The 16,543-nt window shown below is 42.8% G+C and overlaps 1 protein-coding gene across 1 annotated transcript in view; it reads left to right on the top strand.

Annotated features, from left to right (window-relative positions):
• TESK2 (testis associated actin remodelling kinase 2) overlaps nucleotides 1–16,543 on the top strand; it is a 101,286-nt gene that overhangs the window by 79,045 nt on the left and 5,698 nt on the right. Inside the window, exon 4 of the mRNA XM_065890310.1 lies at nucleotides 9,380–9,526. Coding sequence (XP_065746382.1) covers nucleotides 9,380–9,526 — 147 coding nt within the window. The remainder of the gene's footprint in view (nucleotides 1–9,379; nucleotides 9,527–16,543) is intronic.

The raw sequence follows: 16,543 nt of genomic DNA, 5'->3' as shown, positions 1-16,543 counted from the left end.
TATGCGGGGTCTTTCATTGTGGTATGCAGGGTCTTTAGTTGTGGTGCATGGGCTGTCTAGTTGTGGCACGTGGGCTCAGTAGTTGTGGCGCAGGGCTTAGTTGTCCTTCGGCATGTGGGATCTTAGTTCCCCGACCAGGGATCGAACCTGTGTCCCCTGCATTGGAAGGTGGATTCTTAACCACTGGACCACCAGGATGTCCCAGTCATACTTTTTTGAATCTTGTGGGTAAACAGTCATTTTGTTGTTTATAGTAGTTTATGTGCATAGAAAAACACTCTTACTACTTCAGGTGCGTTAAACAAACATGTTCTTTTTGTGTGTGTGTGTGTGTGATATGCGGGCCTCTCACTGTTGTGGCCTCTTCTGTTGCGGAGCACAGGCTCCGGACACGCAGGCTCAGCAGCCATGGCTCACGGGCCCAGCCGCTTCACGGCACATGGGATCTTCCCGGACCGGGGCACGAACCCGCATCCCCTGCATCGGCAGGCGGACTCTCAACCACTGCGCCACCAGGGAAGCCCAACAACATGTTCTTAAAGTGGTGAATGGGTTATGCTAAGTGTCTGTGGGAAGTGTGAGGAAAGAGGGGGCGATATCTTTATGGCCTCTTCTACTTGGCTTTCAGCTACTGATAAAAGAAATACCCTCTATAATTCTCAGAAGGAGATCTTAGATATATTTTTTAAGTCCATGTGCTTCTGACATTTTAAGGAATCTGCTGACAGAGTGTCAAAGGATCCTCAAAATTTCATATTGCCGAGTGGCCAAACACACTGTTTTGTATTTTGCTTTAAATTCATTGCTACCATAGTATCTGCCATATAGTAAGCATTATTAAATGTTTGTTTTGCATGATATTTATCAGAAAATTCCTCTCAAAGCACATTTCTCTTTTTGATTTTAAGTTACATTAATGACAGAATTGGGAGGGCTTCAAATAAAAGAGGGAACTTAAAATCTGCCTCTGTTTATTTAAATGTACTTATTCATTTGTTAATTCAACAATTTATTGTTTGTGTCACTGGATACTGGGCTTACAAAGTTGAGAAAGATCTGGTCCCTGCCATCAAGGTTATAGTACAATATGATAACAATAGTAGAAATACATACAGGGGGCCAAAGTGGCACAAAGTATGGGATGGGGTATCAGGAAATGGTTTCCAAAATAAGAGACTCAAGCTGGGTTTAGAAGGATGAATAAGAATTAGCAAAGCTGTGAAGGGGAAGAAGAGTATTCTGGGCAGTAAACATATATGAAGGCAGAGAGAGTGAAACATTTAAATATTCTGAAACACATTTTGGGTTCCCTTTCTCTTTGAATCAGTTCATTACTACTGACTGAGTCAGGCAGGTCCCGGTGGACCTCCTGGAGTGGAGGCTGAACCGTGGCAAACTCAGGCCTTGGCAGATGTGTGGATGTGCACTTGTAGTGGCTGTGGAACCTCGAGCTGAGAACAGGAGGCTCCTTTGGAGCATGAGCCTCCCACAGGGCGCTCTTGGGATGCCTGTCCTGGAATTACCCAGGGCAGTAACAAAGCTTTCTTTTCTTCTTTAAACCAAGCCAGCAGGATGGGATGTCTGCTAGCCTTTGTGTTTGGAGCCAACCAACAAATATACAGTGGCCAGCACAATGGCATTGTTGGGCTTCAGTGAAAACTAGGTCGGGGCCCAGGCCCTCCTCTGCAGAGGGCCCATCCAGAGAAGAGGTTTGACAAGCCACTGATTTGGCTATTTGGCATTGATGCTGGTTTCTGATGAGCTTCTGACTACTTTTGGTATATAAGATTGTAGGATCTCTTCCCGTTGTTTCTCTCAACACATCTATTTGGAATCTCTGAGTTGCCTCTGACTCTTTTTCCTCAGTTCTCGTATCTACCATTAAGTTGCTAAATCCTTTAGATTCTACCTCTGCTTGTTCTAACTCTAGCCCACTTTTTCATACCTATGGTAGCATTCTAAGTCAGGCGTTTGGTCATCTCTCATCTGGATGATGCAGTACCCTTCAAACCTCCCTCTAGCTCCTCCTCTATCCTGCTACCACCATGGGCTTTCTGAAATGTAGTTTTGGTCCTGTATTAGTTTCCTAGGGCTGCCCTAACAAAGCACCACAATGTGAGTGGCTTATAAAGACAGAAATTTATTCCCTCATAGTTCTGAAAGCTAGAAGTCTGAAATCAAAGGTTGGCAGGGTCTTGCTTTCTCTGAAGGCTCTAGGGGAAGATCCTGCCTTGCTTCTTCCTAGTCTCTCTTGGTGTTCCTTGGCTTACAGATGCATCACTCAAATCTTTGCCTCCATCGATACATGACATTCTCCTTGTATGTCTGTATCTCCTCTCCTCTTTTTGTTAAGATATTGGATTAAGGATCCACCTTACTCCAATGGGACCTCATCTTACTTGATTACATCTGCAAAGACCTTATTTTCAAATAAGGTCACATTCACAGGTACCAGGGGTTAGGAATTGAGCCTATCTTTTTGGGAGACATAGTTCAATACACAATAGATTATATTATACCTTTACCTATAAACCTTTAGTGGTCCCCATGATCTGCTAAATTAGCTATAGATGTTTCATCTTGGTGTTCCAGAACTTTTACACTAACAATAAATATAATAATAATAGCAATAATAACAACTAACATTGAGAACTTCCTTTGACATTGTTCTAAGCATTTTATACATTAGTTCATTAAATCTTCATAATTCTATGGATTAGGTTCTATTATTATTCCCATTTTGTAGATGAATATTAAAGAGTAACCAACCCAGGGTCACACAACTAGTCAGAGGTGAGATTCAGTCCTAGGCAGTCTAACTCTGCAGTATGTGGGCTTCACCACTATAATTTACTGACCAGCTTTACTTTTTAGCTTTATCCCTTCTCCCCTACTTACACTTTACGCAGGGAAAGAAAAACAAAAAGGAATGACTACTAATCTCTGCACTTTATCTTTGTGTTCCTTTTGCATAGAATGTCTTTTTTACTCCCAACCCTACATATGGGCTTCCAGGAAACAGAACTGAATCCTCAATGAATGATTAGCCAGGCCTATGTGGGGGAAGGTATTCCAGGTAAAGGGACCAGCAATGTGCACAAACGTGCAAGTAAGCAGGGGTCAGACCCTTATAAGCAGGAGTGAAAGACTTTGTGTGCCATGCTAAGGATTGTGGATTTTATCCTAAGAGTAATAGGGCATCAGTGAATAATTTTAACAAGGGAGTGGCTTCAGGTTGGTATTTTAGAAGGTTAATCTTGGCTGTATTAAGGAAAATTGATTGGAATGAGAGCTAAGTCTGTTCAAGATGTAAGAAGGGGAAAAGAAGACTAGTTAGAAAGCTAATGGCGTAACCAAGGGGAGGGATGATGATGATTAGATATTGATAGTGGGGAGAATGAGTTGTGTACTGTCAGCTGAGCACTGTGCTAGACATACTTTGTATACCGTATCTCTTTTCATTATTCCCTGCCTTTGATTAAATACCAAATCATATTGGTTCTACCTCTGAGATATCTCTAGGTATTAACCTCCTTTCCATTCTTGCTGCCATTGTCTTTCTCAGGCATTTGTTACTTCTCACCTGGATGATTCCAGAAGCCTTCTAACTGTTCTTCCAGCCTCAATTTTTTTTTTTTTTTTTTTGCGGTACGTGGGCCCCTCACTGTTGTGGCCTCTCCTGTTGCGGAGCACAGGCTTCGGACGCGCAGGCTCAGCGGCCATGGCTCACGGGCCCAGCCACTCGGCGGCATGTGGGATCTTCCTGGACCGGGGCACGAACCCGTGTCCCCTGCATCAGCAGGCGGACTCCCAACCACTGCGCCACCAGGGAAGCCCCCCAGCCTCAATTCTTGACCTTTCCATACAGTTTTTACATTACTGTTAGAATGATATTTCTGTGAAGCATGTCTCATCATTGTCCTGTATGAAAAAAAATTGTTAGTTGATTATATGTCATCTCTACTGGACTGTGAACTCAACTAGACTAGACTGTGAACTAAGGGCAGGGACTGGCCCCACTTAGTTTTATGTTTTTATGTAGTAGGTTTTCAATGTTTGTGTAGGTGGATGGATAGATGAATGGGTCTACCTCAGGACAACTGTGCTAATTAAGTGGCAGCAAATGATCCCTGTTAGTTGGATGGCAGCACATTTATCTGCCTTGGGTAAGTGCCTTAGCTCTAGGCTATTTGGGTAGATTCATCAAAAAGGTATAATAATTCTTACAGTTGATGTTTTCTTCAGAACCTCTCTGAATATGTCTTTGAACCACTGTTCATAGATGTTTGTTTGATTACAGATATCAGTATATTGATAATTCAAAGTTAAAAAAAAAAAGGTAGCCATTTGCCTTGGTCTTCTGACTGTTTATGATTGGGTGAGGTTATGATCAGAATCAGCAAGAATTGAGAACAGGAGCCCTGGGTGTAGTGAATGTTACTTCGGGGAGAGGTAAGTATTGCCTAGTCCTGCTCCAGAATATTCTTTGTATGGGCATGTTTATGTGTCTGTCTGTGTCTGAGTGGTACCATCAGAGCCTATAGGGTGTATGTGGGAAGAACCATACTCTCAACCTAGACAACTCTTAACTATCTTTTTAGGATCCAACCCAGGTGTTACTTTTTCTCTGAAACTTTCTAAACTCCTCAGTATCTACTTTCATACCCAAGTATTTACCTCTGCTAAAGGGTTATTAGTATTATTTACTTACCTATGTGTCTTTCATTGAACTTCTTTAAGGTGTAAACTGAGTGTTTACATACCTACATTTACTATGTGGATGGGACTCTTCCAATCACTGGGAGATATAATGTTGATGTAAATGGATAGGTTCTTACTCTCATATGGGGGTGACAGGAATGGGAAGAGTGCTCAATAAATCTTTGTAGAAATAACCTGAATTGATGTTCCTTTTTTTTTTTTTGGCCACACCGTGAGGCTTGCGGGATCTTAGTTCCCCAGCGACCAGGGATTGAACCTGGGCCCATGGCAATGAAAGTGCCCCTGGGCAGCAAGGGAATTCCCTGAATTGATATTCCTGAGTGGAGAATTAAGTGTCCACTTACCCGTCCCTTTGATGATTTTCTAGGGTGTTGGCATATGATTTCTTACATACATAGTAATATTGTTTAGTCACCAAACACACATTTGTTTACTGAGTGCCTTCTAAGAAAAGAGTCTTTAATGAAATCAAGTATCAAATACAAATGAAATGGCAGAAACTCTAACACTTTATTAGACCATGAAGAGGAGGTTTTGGTGTAAGTAAATTTGGGGAACAGTCACTTAAAGGTATTGAAGTACCTTTAACACATTTGATTGGCTGATATTATAGTTTTCTGAACTTGAAATTTTAAAAGAACAACAATAAAATTATGAAATCTTCTCTCTGTAGTAGGTATTTAAATGTGTTGCCAGTGCCTTAGGTTGTTTTGTAGAGCTCCCAAGGGAGTGGTCTGGAAGAAAATGAAAGCAAAGCAGCTGTTATCCCCAACCCGGAAAGCTGAATGTGCTGGAACAGTTGTTCTTGCCTCTGCTTCCCACAGAGGGATTTGTTCAGAGAACACACCAGCCGAGTCTGCACAGGGAGCTGCTTATAGGGAAGTGGACGTTCCGACTAATGGGCACACAGTGTAGCAACTTAGAAATCTTCCTTCTTGGCAGATCTCAAACTTTCTTTCCTCATACATGCAAAGGTCTTGAGACATTGAGAAGTTGTGGTTTCTGAGGGCCCAGAGGCTTATCAGCTCCACCAAAGTATTCACCGAAGGCAGGCAAGAGAAGTGGGTTGTAAAAATAAATTCCATTTGGTTTCCCTCTCTGGATCTGGTTTGTGCTTTTTCCATCTTGCCAGGAAAAGTCAGAGCCTACTAGCCAGTGTGGTTCCTCACCTTGTCTCGCCTCTCTCCTCTGCTCTCCACCCTGTGGCTTGGTCTGTGGATTTCTCAGGCTTTCAGAGACATGACTGGACAGAGTAATAAACATGTGTTTCTCTGAACCAGAATCAAGAGTCCTGGCTTAGCCTGGCCCACAGAGAATGCACATACAGGCTTTTCACCAGTCCTTTCTGCGTGGCCCTCAGTAGGAAGCCTGAGTGGCTCCCAAAGTCAGGCCTTCCATGTCACACTGTCACCACGCCAAACAAGTGAACCACCACTTCTTCATATCTTTTTCACTCTCAGAGCTAAAGAAATTTGTCTGCATGTTTAGCTGTTAGCTTCATTGCCCCCATATAGCTTGGAATTTGCAAGTTCAGTTTCATTTTAGCAAATGAGCACCTCAGACGTAAACTGTGAACAGATTCAACTAGAGTGAAGAGATGAGGGCACTATGCTAATGCTGTCGTTATACCTCGTTTTGAGATTTCCAAAGCTAGATTATCAAGCAAGATGAAGCAGATCAACAGGTTTCCCTTTTGAGAAGTTTGACGTATTTTTAGCCATTCTCTCTGCCTTGCCAAACCTGATCCACTTCATCCAAGGATCTGAAGTGCTGCATCGTGCTGCCCCCAACTGGTTCTTTTTGGTGCTATGTTACCACATCAGAAAATCTCATTATATGGAACTTATATTTTTTTCTTAGCACTTTCATGTATTTGTATTCGATTCTTATAATAACATTGTGAGTAATATGGATCATGGATTATCATACCTACTTTTTATGTGGGAAAACTGAAGGGTAGCCTTATTAGTTGATTTGTCCAAAGTAAAATGGCTGTTGAGGCAGACTTGGACTAAAATTCAGATTTAAAAATGTGTGTGTGTGTGTATGTATGTATATATATATATATATATATATATATATATATACACACACACACACATACACACACACACACACATATATATATATATATATATTTTTTTTTTTTTTTCTTTTTGCGGTATACGGGCCTCTCACCGTGTGGCCTCTCCTGTTGGGGAGCACAGGCTCCGGACGCGCAGGCTCAGCAGCCATGGCTCACGGGCCCAGCCACTCCGCAGCATGTGGGATCCTCCCGGACTGGGGCATGAACCCGTGTCCCCTGCATTGGCAGGCGGACTCTCAACCACTGTGCCACCAGGGAAGCCCTACACATATATTTATTTATTTGGTTGCACTGGGTCTTAGTTGTGGCAGGCGGGCTCCTTAGTTGTGGCTCCAGGTCTCCTCAGTTGTGGCTCGCAGGCTCCTTAGTTGCAGCATGTGGACTCCTTAGTTGTGACTCCAGAGCTCCTTAGTTGCAGCTCACGGACTCCTTAGCTGTGGCATGCAAACTCTTAGTTGCGGCAGGCACGTGGGATCTAGTTCCTTGACCAGGGATAGAACCCGGGCCCCCTGCATTGGGAGTGTGGAGTCTTATCCACTGCGCCACCAGGGAAGTCCCTAAAATTCAGAATTTTTGCCTTCTCTCCCATTAGGTTCCCTAGTCTTTTGTAAATTCAATATCACCCCCACTCCAAAAAGGTATTAAGAGCTTAATTTTAGGCTTAGAGGAATTTTCCCCTTTTTCTCCCTTGGAAAGAGGAGGCAGATAATACATCATGTAAGGTTTGAATAAGTTCATGAATTTAATCGGCAAAAAATTTTGAGCTCCTATTCTGCATGAGGCTCTCTGTACCCAGACACCATGGCTCTCCAGTGTAGTGTAGGGGTAGATCATGAACTCTGGAGCTAGACTGCCAGAGTTGGAACCCTGGCTCTGCTGCTTAATAATTGGGTAACCTTGAGCAAGCTGCTTAACCTCTAAATGCCTTTTGTAAAATGAGAATAATAGTACACTTACCTTAGGGTTATATGAAGATTAAATGATGTAATTAATGGAAAGTTCTCAGAGTAGTGCCTGGCACAAAGCAAGTACCAAGTAAATAAATATTAGCTGCAGCTGCTGCTGCTATTTTTGTTATTATTATTTATTAACTCTATATAAATAGGCTTATTTGCTCTTAAAAAAAAAGGGCAAAGCAGCTCTTCATGGGTATGTAGGAATGACAAACACCCAAATTTCTTGAAAGTATACATCTTCATGTCGTTTCCCCTTAGCCTTATCTCCTACTCACACCTCAATTCACTTTGATCTTACTCTGGTCTTAACCACTTTACTGTAACTGCTCTGGCCATGGTTGCCAGTGACTTCTCAGTTGCAAATTCAGTAGACACTTTTCAGGCTCATCTTACTTGATCTATAGCATTTGATACTATTGGTCATTTCCTCTTTGGAATGTTTTCCTCCTTTGTCTTCTGTGGTGACATTCTTGCTTGCTTCTTCCTCCTCTGCCTGCTCCTTTAAATGCTACAGTTGCTTGGGATTCTGGTAATTTCCCACCTTACATGTTAACCCCTGGGCAGTTCCATACATTCCTTAGCCTCAGTGACTACTTCAGCTCAATGTCATTGCCTCCTAAATGTTAGTCTCTAGCCCAGACTTTGCTCCTAAACTTCAAACTGACTCTCTATAGGACATCTCCACATGCCCTTAAACCCAACAAGTCCTACTTGAACTCACTATCTTTTAACATTGCCTCTTCTAAAAACCTGCTCCTCTCCCTGTATTCTGGATATTTAATAATGGCACCCAGGGACCAGTAGCCTGCGATCAACCTAGGAGCTTTTCATTGCCCTTATCCCCCATCCAGCATTCATCAAGTTTTTTTTGACTTTGCCATCTAAATCTTGAATCTTGCTCTATTCCAGTGCCTCAACTATTTCCTTAACTCAGGCATTCTTCTTTCACCAGGATTATCGCAATAATCTCCTAACCTATTTTCCCTTCTCTGTATTCTCCACTCTAATCCATCTATCATACCATTGCTAAAATAATCTTTTCTTTAAAAAACAAATATGAACATGTTGCTCTTTTGCTTAAAAGGCTTCTTTTGTTCCTTATAGACAGGATAAAGTCCATATACCTTAGCAAAGCATATCAGCCTCACCTGCCTCTTCTCTCATGCACTCTGGCCATATCGAGTAAATTAGTTTCCTGAATACACCATGCTCTTCACCTATAATTTTACATATGCAGCTCCCTCTGTGTGGACTTTCTTTCCTGCTCCCCCAAGTCATCCTTTGGACTCCTTTATTTCCTTTATGCAGCTTTCTCTGACATGCCTAGACTGAGTTAGTAACTTTATCCTCTGTGTTGCACAGTGCTGCCGTACCTGTACAAAGCCATCTTTTAGCATTTACTACATTATATTGTTTGTCTATATCCCTTAATAGATTGTGATCTTCTCAAAGGAAGGTGCAGCACCTACCATAGTGCCTGGATGCAGAATAAGCCCTCAGTAACTTCAAAAGAAAAATACAGTCTCTATCTTCTAGGTGTCTACTCTTTAGTGGTTTCACCACCACCCTAAGCATTCCTGACAAATGGTAGCTGGGTTTTCCTTCTGTTTTGCAGTATATCAACTCTGGAAACCTGGAACAGTTGCTAGACAGTAACCTGCATTTGCCCTGGACTGTGAGGGTGAAACTGGCTTATGACATAGCAGTGGGCCTCAGCTACCTTCACTTCAAAGGCATTTTCCATCGGGACCTCACATCTAAGGTACGAAGGCTTTACATGCACTACTCTTTGAGACACTGTCTTCCATTACCAAGAAAATTGTGTTAAGAAAACAGTCATTAATGTGCTTGAGAATGATGGAGATCTCTTATAAATTCAGCATTCAATCACAGAGGATACAACTTATTACTATGTACAGCTAGTCCTTAGAAAGCCAATCTCGGCTCACAGCGGGTAGGTACCTTTCATTGCTGAGTCTGGCAACACATACATCTTGAGAACCTTCACTCTTGGCTTCAGGTCCTGAATGTGTGTTGCAGGAGTAGATGGCATGAGGACACTTAAGAGGTTCTTGCCCTACAGGAGTGACAGCAGTCAAGGCAATGTGGGAGCCCGTCTCTTAGTATCCTCTACCATGGCCTCCAGCAGGAGTTCTGTGATTTTTAGTCACTTGAGTGTAGGTTTTGAAAGCCATAATGTACTGACCCATTTTCTTTCTGTGTGATTGAGTTTCTGCCATCCTGCCAGTTCCTCTTTGGCGTCAGCTGGTCTCTGTAGTATTCTCTTGCTGTCCAAATTGCTGTGTGACCAGGTTAGAAAAGAGTTGCTTTTAGAGGAAGTTGGCCATACTACAAGGCAGACACCTCAGGGCCAAGTAGCGCAGGACATCACGTGACAAGGCTTATATAAATAGTACTGTTTGATCATTGATATGGGAACTATAAATCATCTAATATAACTTCTGTCCAAGAGCTGATTTAAAGTCTTCTAGGGGGGTATTATAGAAGTTTTGTACCTGCCCAAGAATAGCTCTTATTTCATTCTGCACCCTCAACACAAACATATGCACACACACGCACATGCATACACATACTCCTACAGCTCTTCTGTCATGGATGAGGGGTATGGGAGCCTGTTATAAGAAAAAGTTTGCAAAGGGAACAAAAGCAGGCTGTGCTCTCAGAGCCAATAAGGCCTAGAGCAGTGAGTCCCTGGCTCCCTCACATTAGAATGGTTCTGGTGTTCCAAACAGCAGTACTGTCCCCAAGGGACCCTGGCCATTGGTTTGTGAGTACTACACAGAAAATAGCTTTGAGGAGGTGCTTGTAGGGCCCCTAGGTGTGGCAGGGCCATTTGTAGTCAGCTGCACTGTTACTAAAGGAGCAATAAGAGTGGCAGGTGGAATCTGGTGACCAGCTGAGACCTAGTTGTGAGGAGTCCTTTATCTTCATTGGTATAAGCAAGGACTGGACAGTTGGACAGCTGGGACCTGGAAGGTGGTATCATTTCCTTTCATCAGACTTTTCTCCTTCCTTAGAATGTTTTAGAAACTCAAAACTTAGAAAACTGCACTTTTTCCAGGCAAATGGGTGGGGTTGTATCAACTTAGATACTGCCTTAAGTTGGTAGTATACTCTCACCTTAGGCATGCAACTAAAATCAAATTGCTGGGGCTTCCCTCGTGGCGCAGTGGTTAAGAATCCGCCTGCCAAGGCAGGGGACACAGGTTCGAGCCCTGGTCCGGAAGGATCCCACATGCCACGGAGCAACTAAGCCTGTGCGCCACAACTACTGAGCCTGCACTCTAGAGCCCGTGAGCCACAACTACTGAGCCCTTGTGCCACAACTACTGAAGCCTGCGTGCCTAGAGCCCATGCTCTGCAACAAGAGAAGCCACCACAATGAGAAGCCCACGCACCACAACGAAGAGTAGCCCCAGCTCATTGCAACTAGAGAAAGCCTGCGTGCAGCAACGAAGAGCCAACGCAGCCAAAAATAAATTAATTAAATTAAAATTAAAAAAATCAAATTGTTGCTTCCTACTCAGAGAGCATCATTTCTTCTAAGGTGGAGGGAGGTCATGACAAGTTATCTGTCAGTCACACAGATATTTCCTGTACACCTACATGAGTGTCTCTGGTGCCTGGTACCATGAATGAAGGGATATTTGAAAAAGATAATTTCTGACCAGAGGTAGTCTTGTTGGAAAATAACTGAAAAATAGTTCATAGCATTTTATAATTGAGTGTTTAGCTATAGACTGTAGGTTTTCAGTCAAAGGAAAGATCACTAGGCTAGGGTAGCTAGGCTTTCTGGAGGAAAGTTCTCCACTACCAATGAGTTCCTAAGAACTCATCATATTCTCTTCAGTGCCCCCAAAACACTTTGTCCCATTGTGCTAGTGTCCAAGTATGATTCTGTCTGGGATTGTCATAGTGTATGTATTGTAAAAATGACTAACCTTTTTGGAACTATAGGGTAAGACCACTATCCTTTGGTTTTCCTAATAGGGAGTGGGTATTCCCATGTCAGTTGGCTTGAGATGAGAAACTAGGAATTTAGGAGGAAGAACTCCCTGGTATCACTGGGCTGTACTTTCTTGGGTCTGAACTTTAGGGGATGGGGAGAACAAATGACTTTGCAACCTGGAGACAGGCTGGGAAGTATACTCTAGGGAATCTCAAGTTGAAGAAAAACTTCATTGCCCTTTTTATCATCTCTGAGCTTTTGGTAAAGTTTTGTCCAAATGTTTTATCTTCATAGTGTTGCAGAGATTAAGGAGAAGGTGGTGTGTCCCCACCTAGACCAGAGCAGCCCCATCCAGGAGACCTGTGTGATGGTGACGGTGACCATAAGAATGAGAAGCCCAAGGGAGAAGTCTAAAGGGACAGAGTAGGGCTTTGAAATTTCCAAATTATCTCCTTATTGTCAACCTTGGGTCTGAGTTTGATTTCTTTAAGGACAATAAAAGGTTTACTTATTTTTAGCATGTACACTTCCTATTATTTGATGGTTCTATTGTGTCCGTGTCTCCCACCAACACATGAGTTTCTCAAGTGCTGCTCATATTCACCTTTTTATTCCTAGCACCTAACATATAGAGCCTGTCAGAGTAGAGGCTTCCTGGCCCTCTTTCAGAAAATGTGCTTGATGGCACAGAGGCCAAAACATCTGCTTGAGAACTGAGACTTTGAGTACCACACCCAGTTTTGTCCCACCTCTTTAAATGACCTCAGTGCTCTTGGGTCCTGAGTGTCCCCAGTCTATTGACCTCATAGGAGTGATCAGTCCGGGCTTTTCAGGCCAGAGCTAACAGGAAGGATTTAAAGTAGTAGGAGCGTGTTCCAGGTAGGTAAACCGGGATAGAGAGAAGCACATGCCTTTTTCCAAATGATCCTGAGCCTATGGTGGCGGCAAAGAGGATCACTGGTTTCCAGTCAGAGTGCCTGTTGAAAGCAGTATTGCCTTTGTAGGATTCACACATCAGTAGTTACTGCAGTACTGTTTTCAAGAGTGAAGAGTCTGTCAGATATAGCTGTTCTGTCTAATTTTGTAATTATTGCGATGCTGATGATTTACTTAGAAGCAAGTGGGATGCAGTGTGGCTTTAAAAACATTCTGTTCTTGAGCTCCATCAAGAAGTGGCAACAGCCACACACAGGCTAGGAGTGGCTGGTACAACTGTACGTGAGCCTTGGCTCTTAGGGGCAGCTGGGAGAGCAGTTTCTTTCTGCTTAATACTGTTACTGCCCAGGATCAGGTAAGCACCACTAGTCTTTTTGGATTTCCCCTAGGAGTGTGAATTATACCTCTCTTCTTGGTTGCTGGGTTTTTTGGGGAGTGGGAATGGTTTTTTGTGGTTTTTTTTTTAACTCCAAAGAATCCACTCTGGCCATTCCACTAGAGTGAAAAGCCTATCTAGCTGTGGTCTTAGGCTATACCCCACAGCTAGGAACAGAAAATGCCAATTTTCAGAGACTGAAGAGAGCATGAATTAGAAACAAAGTTGAATGCTGGGGGGAGGTAGAGAGTGTGTATTAGGGCACCCTGTAGTCATTCTTTAAAAAAAATTTATTTATTTACTTATTTATTTTTGGCTGTGTTGAGTCTTCATTTCTGTGCGAGGGCTTTCTCTAGTTGTGGCAAGCGGGGGCCACTCTTCATCGCGATGCGCAGGCTTCTCACTATCGCGGCCTCTCTTGTTGCAGAGCACAGGCTCCAGATGCGCAGGCTCAGTAGTTGTGGTTCATGGGCCTAGTTGCTCCGCGGCATGTGGGATCTTCCCAGACTAGGGCTCGAACCTGTGTCCCCTGCATTAGCAGGCAGATTCTCAACCACTGTGCCACCAGGGAAGCCCAAGTAGTCATTTTTTATAAAGAGAACCATCAACAGCCTTTGGGAACCATTTATACTGTGCTACTAGAGAACATAGAAATTACTAGAATGCAATCTGTACCATCCATGGGCTCTTAGTCAAGTTGGAGAGACAGATATGTGAGTAGATTATTTCCCAAGAATTATAGAAAAGAGAGGGGATCACATGGTGGGATGGAGGGGAAGGGAAGGGATGGGACACATTACAGCAAACCAGATAATCTTTCGAGACTTGGACTGCCACCGTCTCTGGGACATTTAGGAGGGCAATTCAGTCTCTGATCTCTCCCTGTGGTATGAAAAGAAACTTTTAACCCTTCTTGAGATGTAGAATCAGTACTTTCTTTCTAAGTGGGTTTATGGAGTGAATTTGTTGGGGGTAAGTGGAGAGAGTTGTTGGCACATGGAAAGCCTTTTTTGTTGTTATAGAAATAACTTTAGCTTAGAGCTAACACTCACAAATGGACTTGGCATTTCTCCGCTCAGGTGGTTTTATTCAGTGCCAATACTGAATGTGCAGCAGTTCTAGGAGACCTCAGGATCTGCTCTTAGGTGTCTACTCTGGCCCAGTTCTGAAGGATTTGTGTTGGCTTCCAGAAGTGCATTCATGGCCACCTTTTGAGTCTTTTGTCAGCTCAGTCCCCATTATGGAGAGTCGAATGTATGATTAGTGTATGCCTTTTCACCTGCTTTTGAAAGAAGCTTCAGTCATCTATCCAGGCTTTCATATAACAAACTTTTGCTAAGTTCTTTCTGTGTGTCTGTGCTAGGTTAGAGATACAGAGATGAATGGGATCATTCCCTGCCCTTGATGAGGCAAACATGTAAGTCTCTCTGCTATGGTGTGATGTATTATAATAGGAGTAGGACAAAGAAGAACGGGAGCCAGGCAGCAGCAGTGCCTGGGCTCCTCTTTGAACCTGAAAAGGTCACCTGTTGCCTCACGGAAGTCTGACTGGGCCTTTCTTATGTCTGCTGCTTATTCCAGGTATACTTTTGAATAAAGCATTCTTCATCCTCTATTTAGTGGACTTTGCATCCCACACAGCCTGAAAATTAGTCTGGCTTCTTCAGAATCCCACAGTGGTCTGAGCTTCATATTTTGTACTCTGTAGTCAAATAGTTTGTACTGGGGCCATGTCCAAGTTGGGTGAGAAATGCAAGCATTACACTAGGTGCCCTTGGATTAACCAACGTTGGAGGTAGGGGCTAGCATCCCAGATGAAGGGGTCTTATTGTATTGCCTGCACAAACAGTACTGCCATCTCCATGGGCCCTGGCCCCTTTTGCTATCTTAAGACTACATTGTTCCTGCCATGGCCTTGCTTTCTCTAGTGGAAAGCTTTTTAGCCAGTTCCTCTGGAGAGGCCAAAATCATTAGGAGGGATCTCTTTAGAATCAGAAGACCTGCATCTTTACCACTTATAGTTGTAAACTACACTTTTCTCATCTTAAATGTAAAAATCTCAGGTCTGCCCATCTGACAATGCTGTTTGAATCATTCGGATTATGTTTATGAAAAACATTTTATAATTCATAAGGTACCACACAGACAGAAGTAGACAATCTTTCCTTTGCCCAAGGGCTAGGAAGTATTCTCTAGGCCACTTCCTCTAGGCCACTTCCCTCTTAAGACATCCCTGCTTTGCTAAAGCTTACAGTCTATAGCTATAGGAAGGGACTATAGAAACAGATACTTTCATTATAATATCTCAAATGCTAAGGTTAGAGAGAGGAGAAGCATAGGGTGCTTTGAAAAAGGATATTTAACCCAACCTGAGGGTACAGAGAAGACTTCTTGGAGAAGGTGATGCCTGAGCTGAATCTTGAAAATTGAATTCTGCTTAGTAAGTCTTGTATGTATGGAGGGGGGTTATATTCCAGACCAGACAAGACTGCATAAACAAAGGCATAGAGGCATAAACGGTCTGATGTGCAGACTGTGAAGCTGAAGTGGTAGGGGATAAGAATTGAAAAGAGAGGAGTCTGACCATATACTATCTAATTGGATTTTATCTTCTAGATAGGAAATGAAGAACCATTGTGACTTTTTTAAAGTAACAGCTTTTTTGAGATATTACTCACATAAAATAAAATTCACCGTTGCAAAGTATACATTTCAATAGTTTTTAGTATATTCAGTAATCACCACTAGCTAATTTCAAAACTTTTCATCACTCCAAAAGGAAAACCCCATGCCCTGTTCTCCTCTCCCTTTAGCATTTGGCAATCACTAATCTTTTATCAGTTTCTATGGATTTGCTTATTCTGGACATTTCATATAATGGAATCATACAATATGTCATTGCCAGCTTTTAAGTAGGGGAGTAACACAGATTTGCATTTTACAGAGATCATACTGGCAGAAATGAGGAAGGTGGATTATGGAGATCAAGCCTGGCCCAAGCCACAGAGACCAGTTGGAATATTGCAGTATTTAGGGGAGGATGTGAACTAGGGTAATAGCAGTGGGGATGAAGAGGGAGGGACCAATTTGAAAAACATTTAGAAGCTAAAATTACTTGGAGTAAGAGTAAAAAGTCTAGGCTGAATCTCAAGTTTCTAGCTTAGCAAACTGGGTGGAAAATGGCAGTGCCAGCTGACATAAAAATATAGCTAGAGTTTTAGTTTTGGAGGAAAAAAGATGAGTTCAGGTTTGCATGAATGGAGTTCAGTGTGAATGATCCAGGAGGAGATGTCCAGAAATAGATGAGATGTGCAAAGTTGAAGCTTGAGGATAAAGGTCAGTGCCGAGGATATACATTTGGGAGTCATCAGCACAGAGGTGGTAATTAGAAGTGTGGAATAGCCTCCACAATAGAGCACAAGCTGTAGGCCCAAGATAGAACCCTGAGACCATCATCCTCGTGGGTTAGGGCCTGCATTGGAGTGTGTAAAGGTGGA

Source organism: Phocoena phocoena, chromosome 1 (assembly GCF_963924675.1).
Source record: "Phocoena phocoena chromosome 1, mPhoPho1.1, whole genome shotgun sequence".
NCBI lineage: Eukaryota > Metazoa > Chordata > Mammalia > Artiodactyla > Phocoenidae > Phocoena > Phocoena phocoena.
Note: the sequence above shows the minus strand (reverse complement) of the source record. Positions and strands in the feature narration are given on the sequence as shown.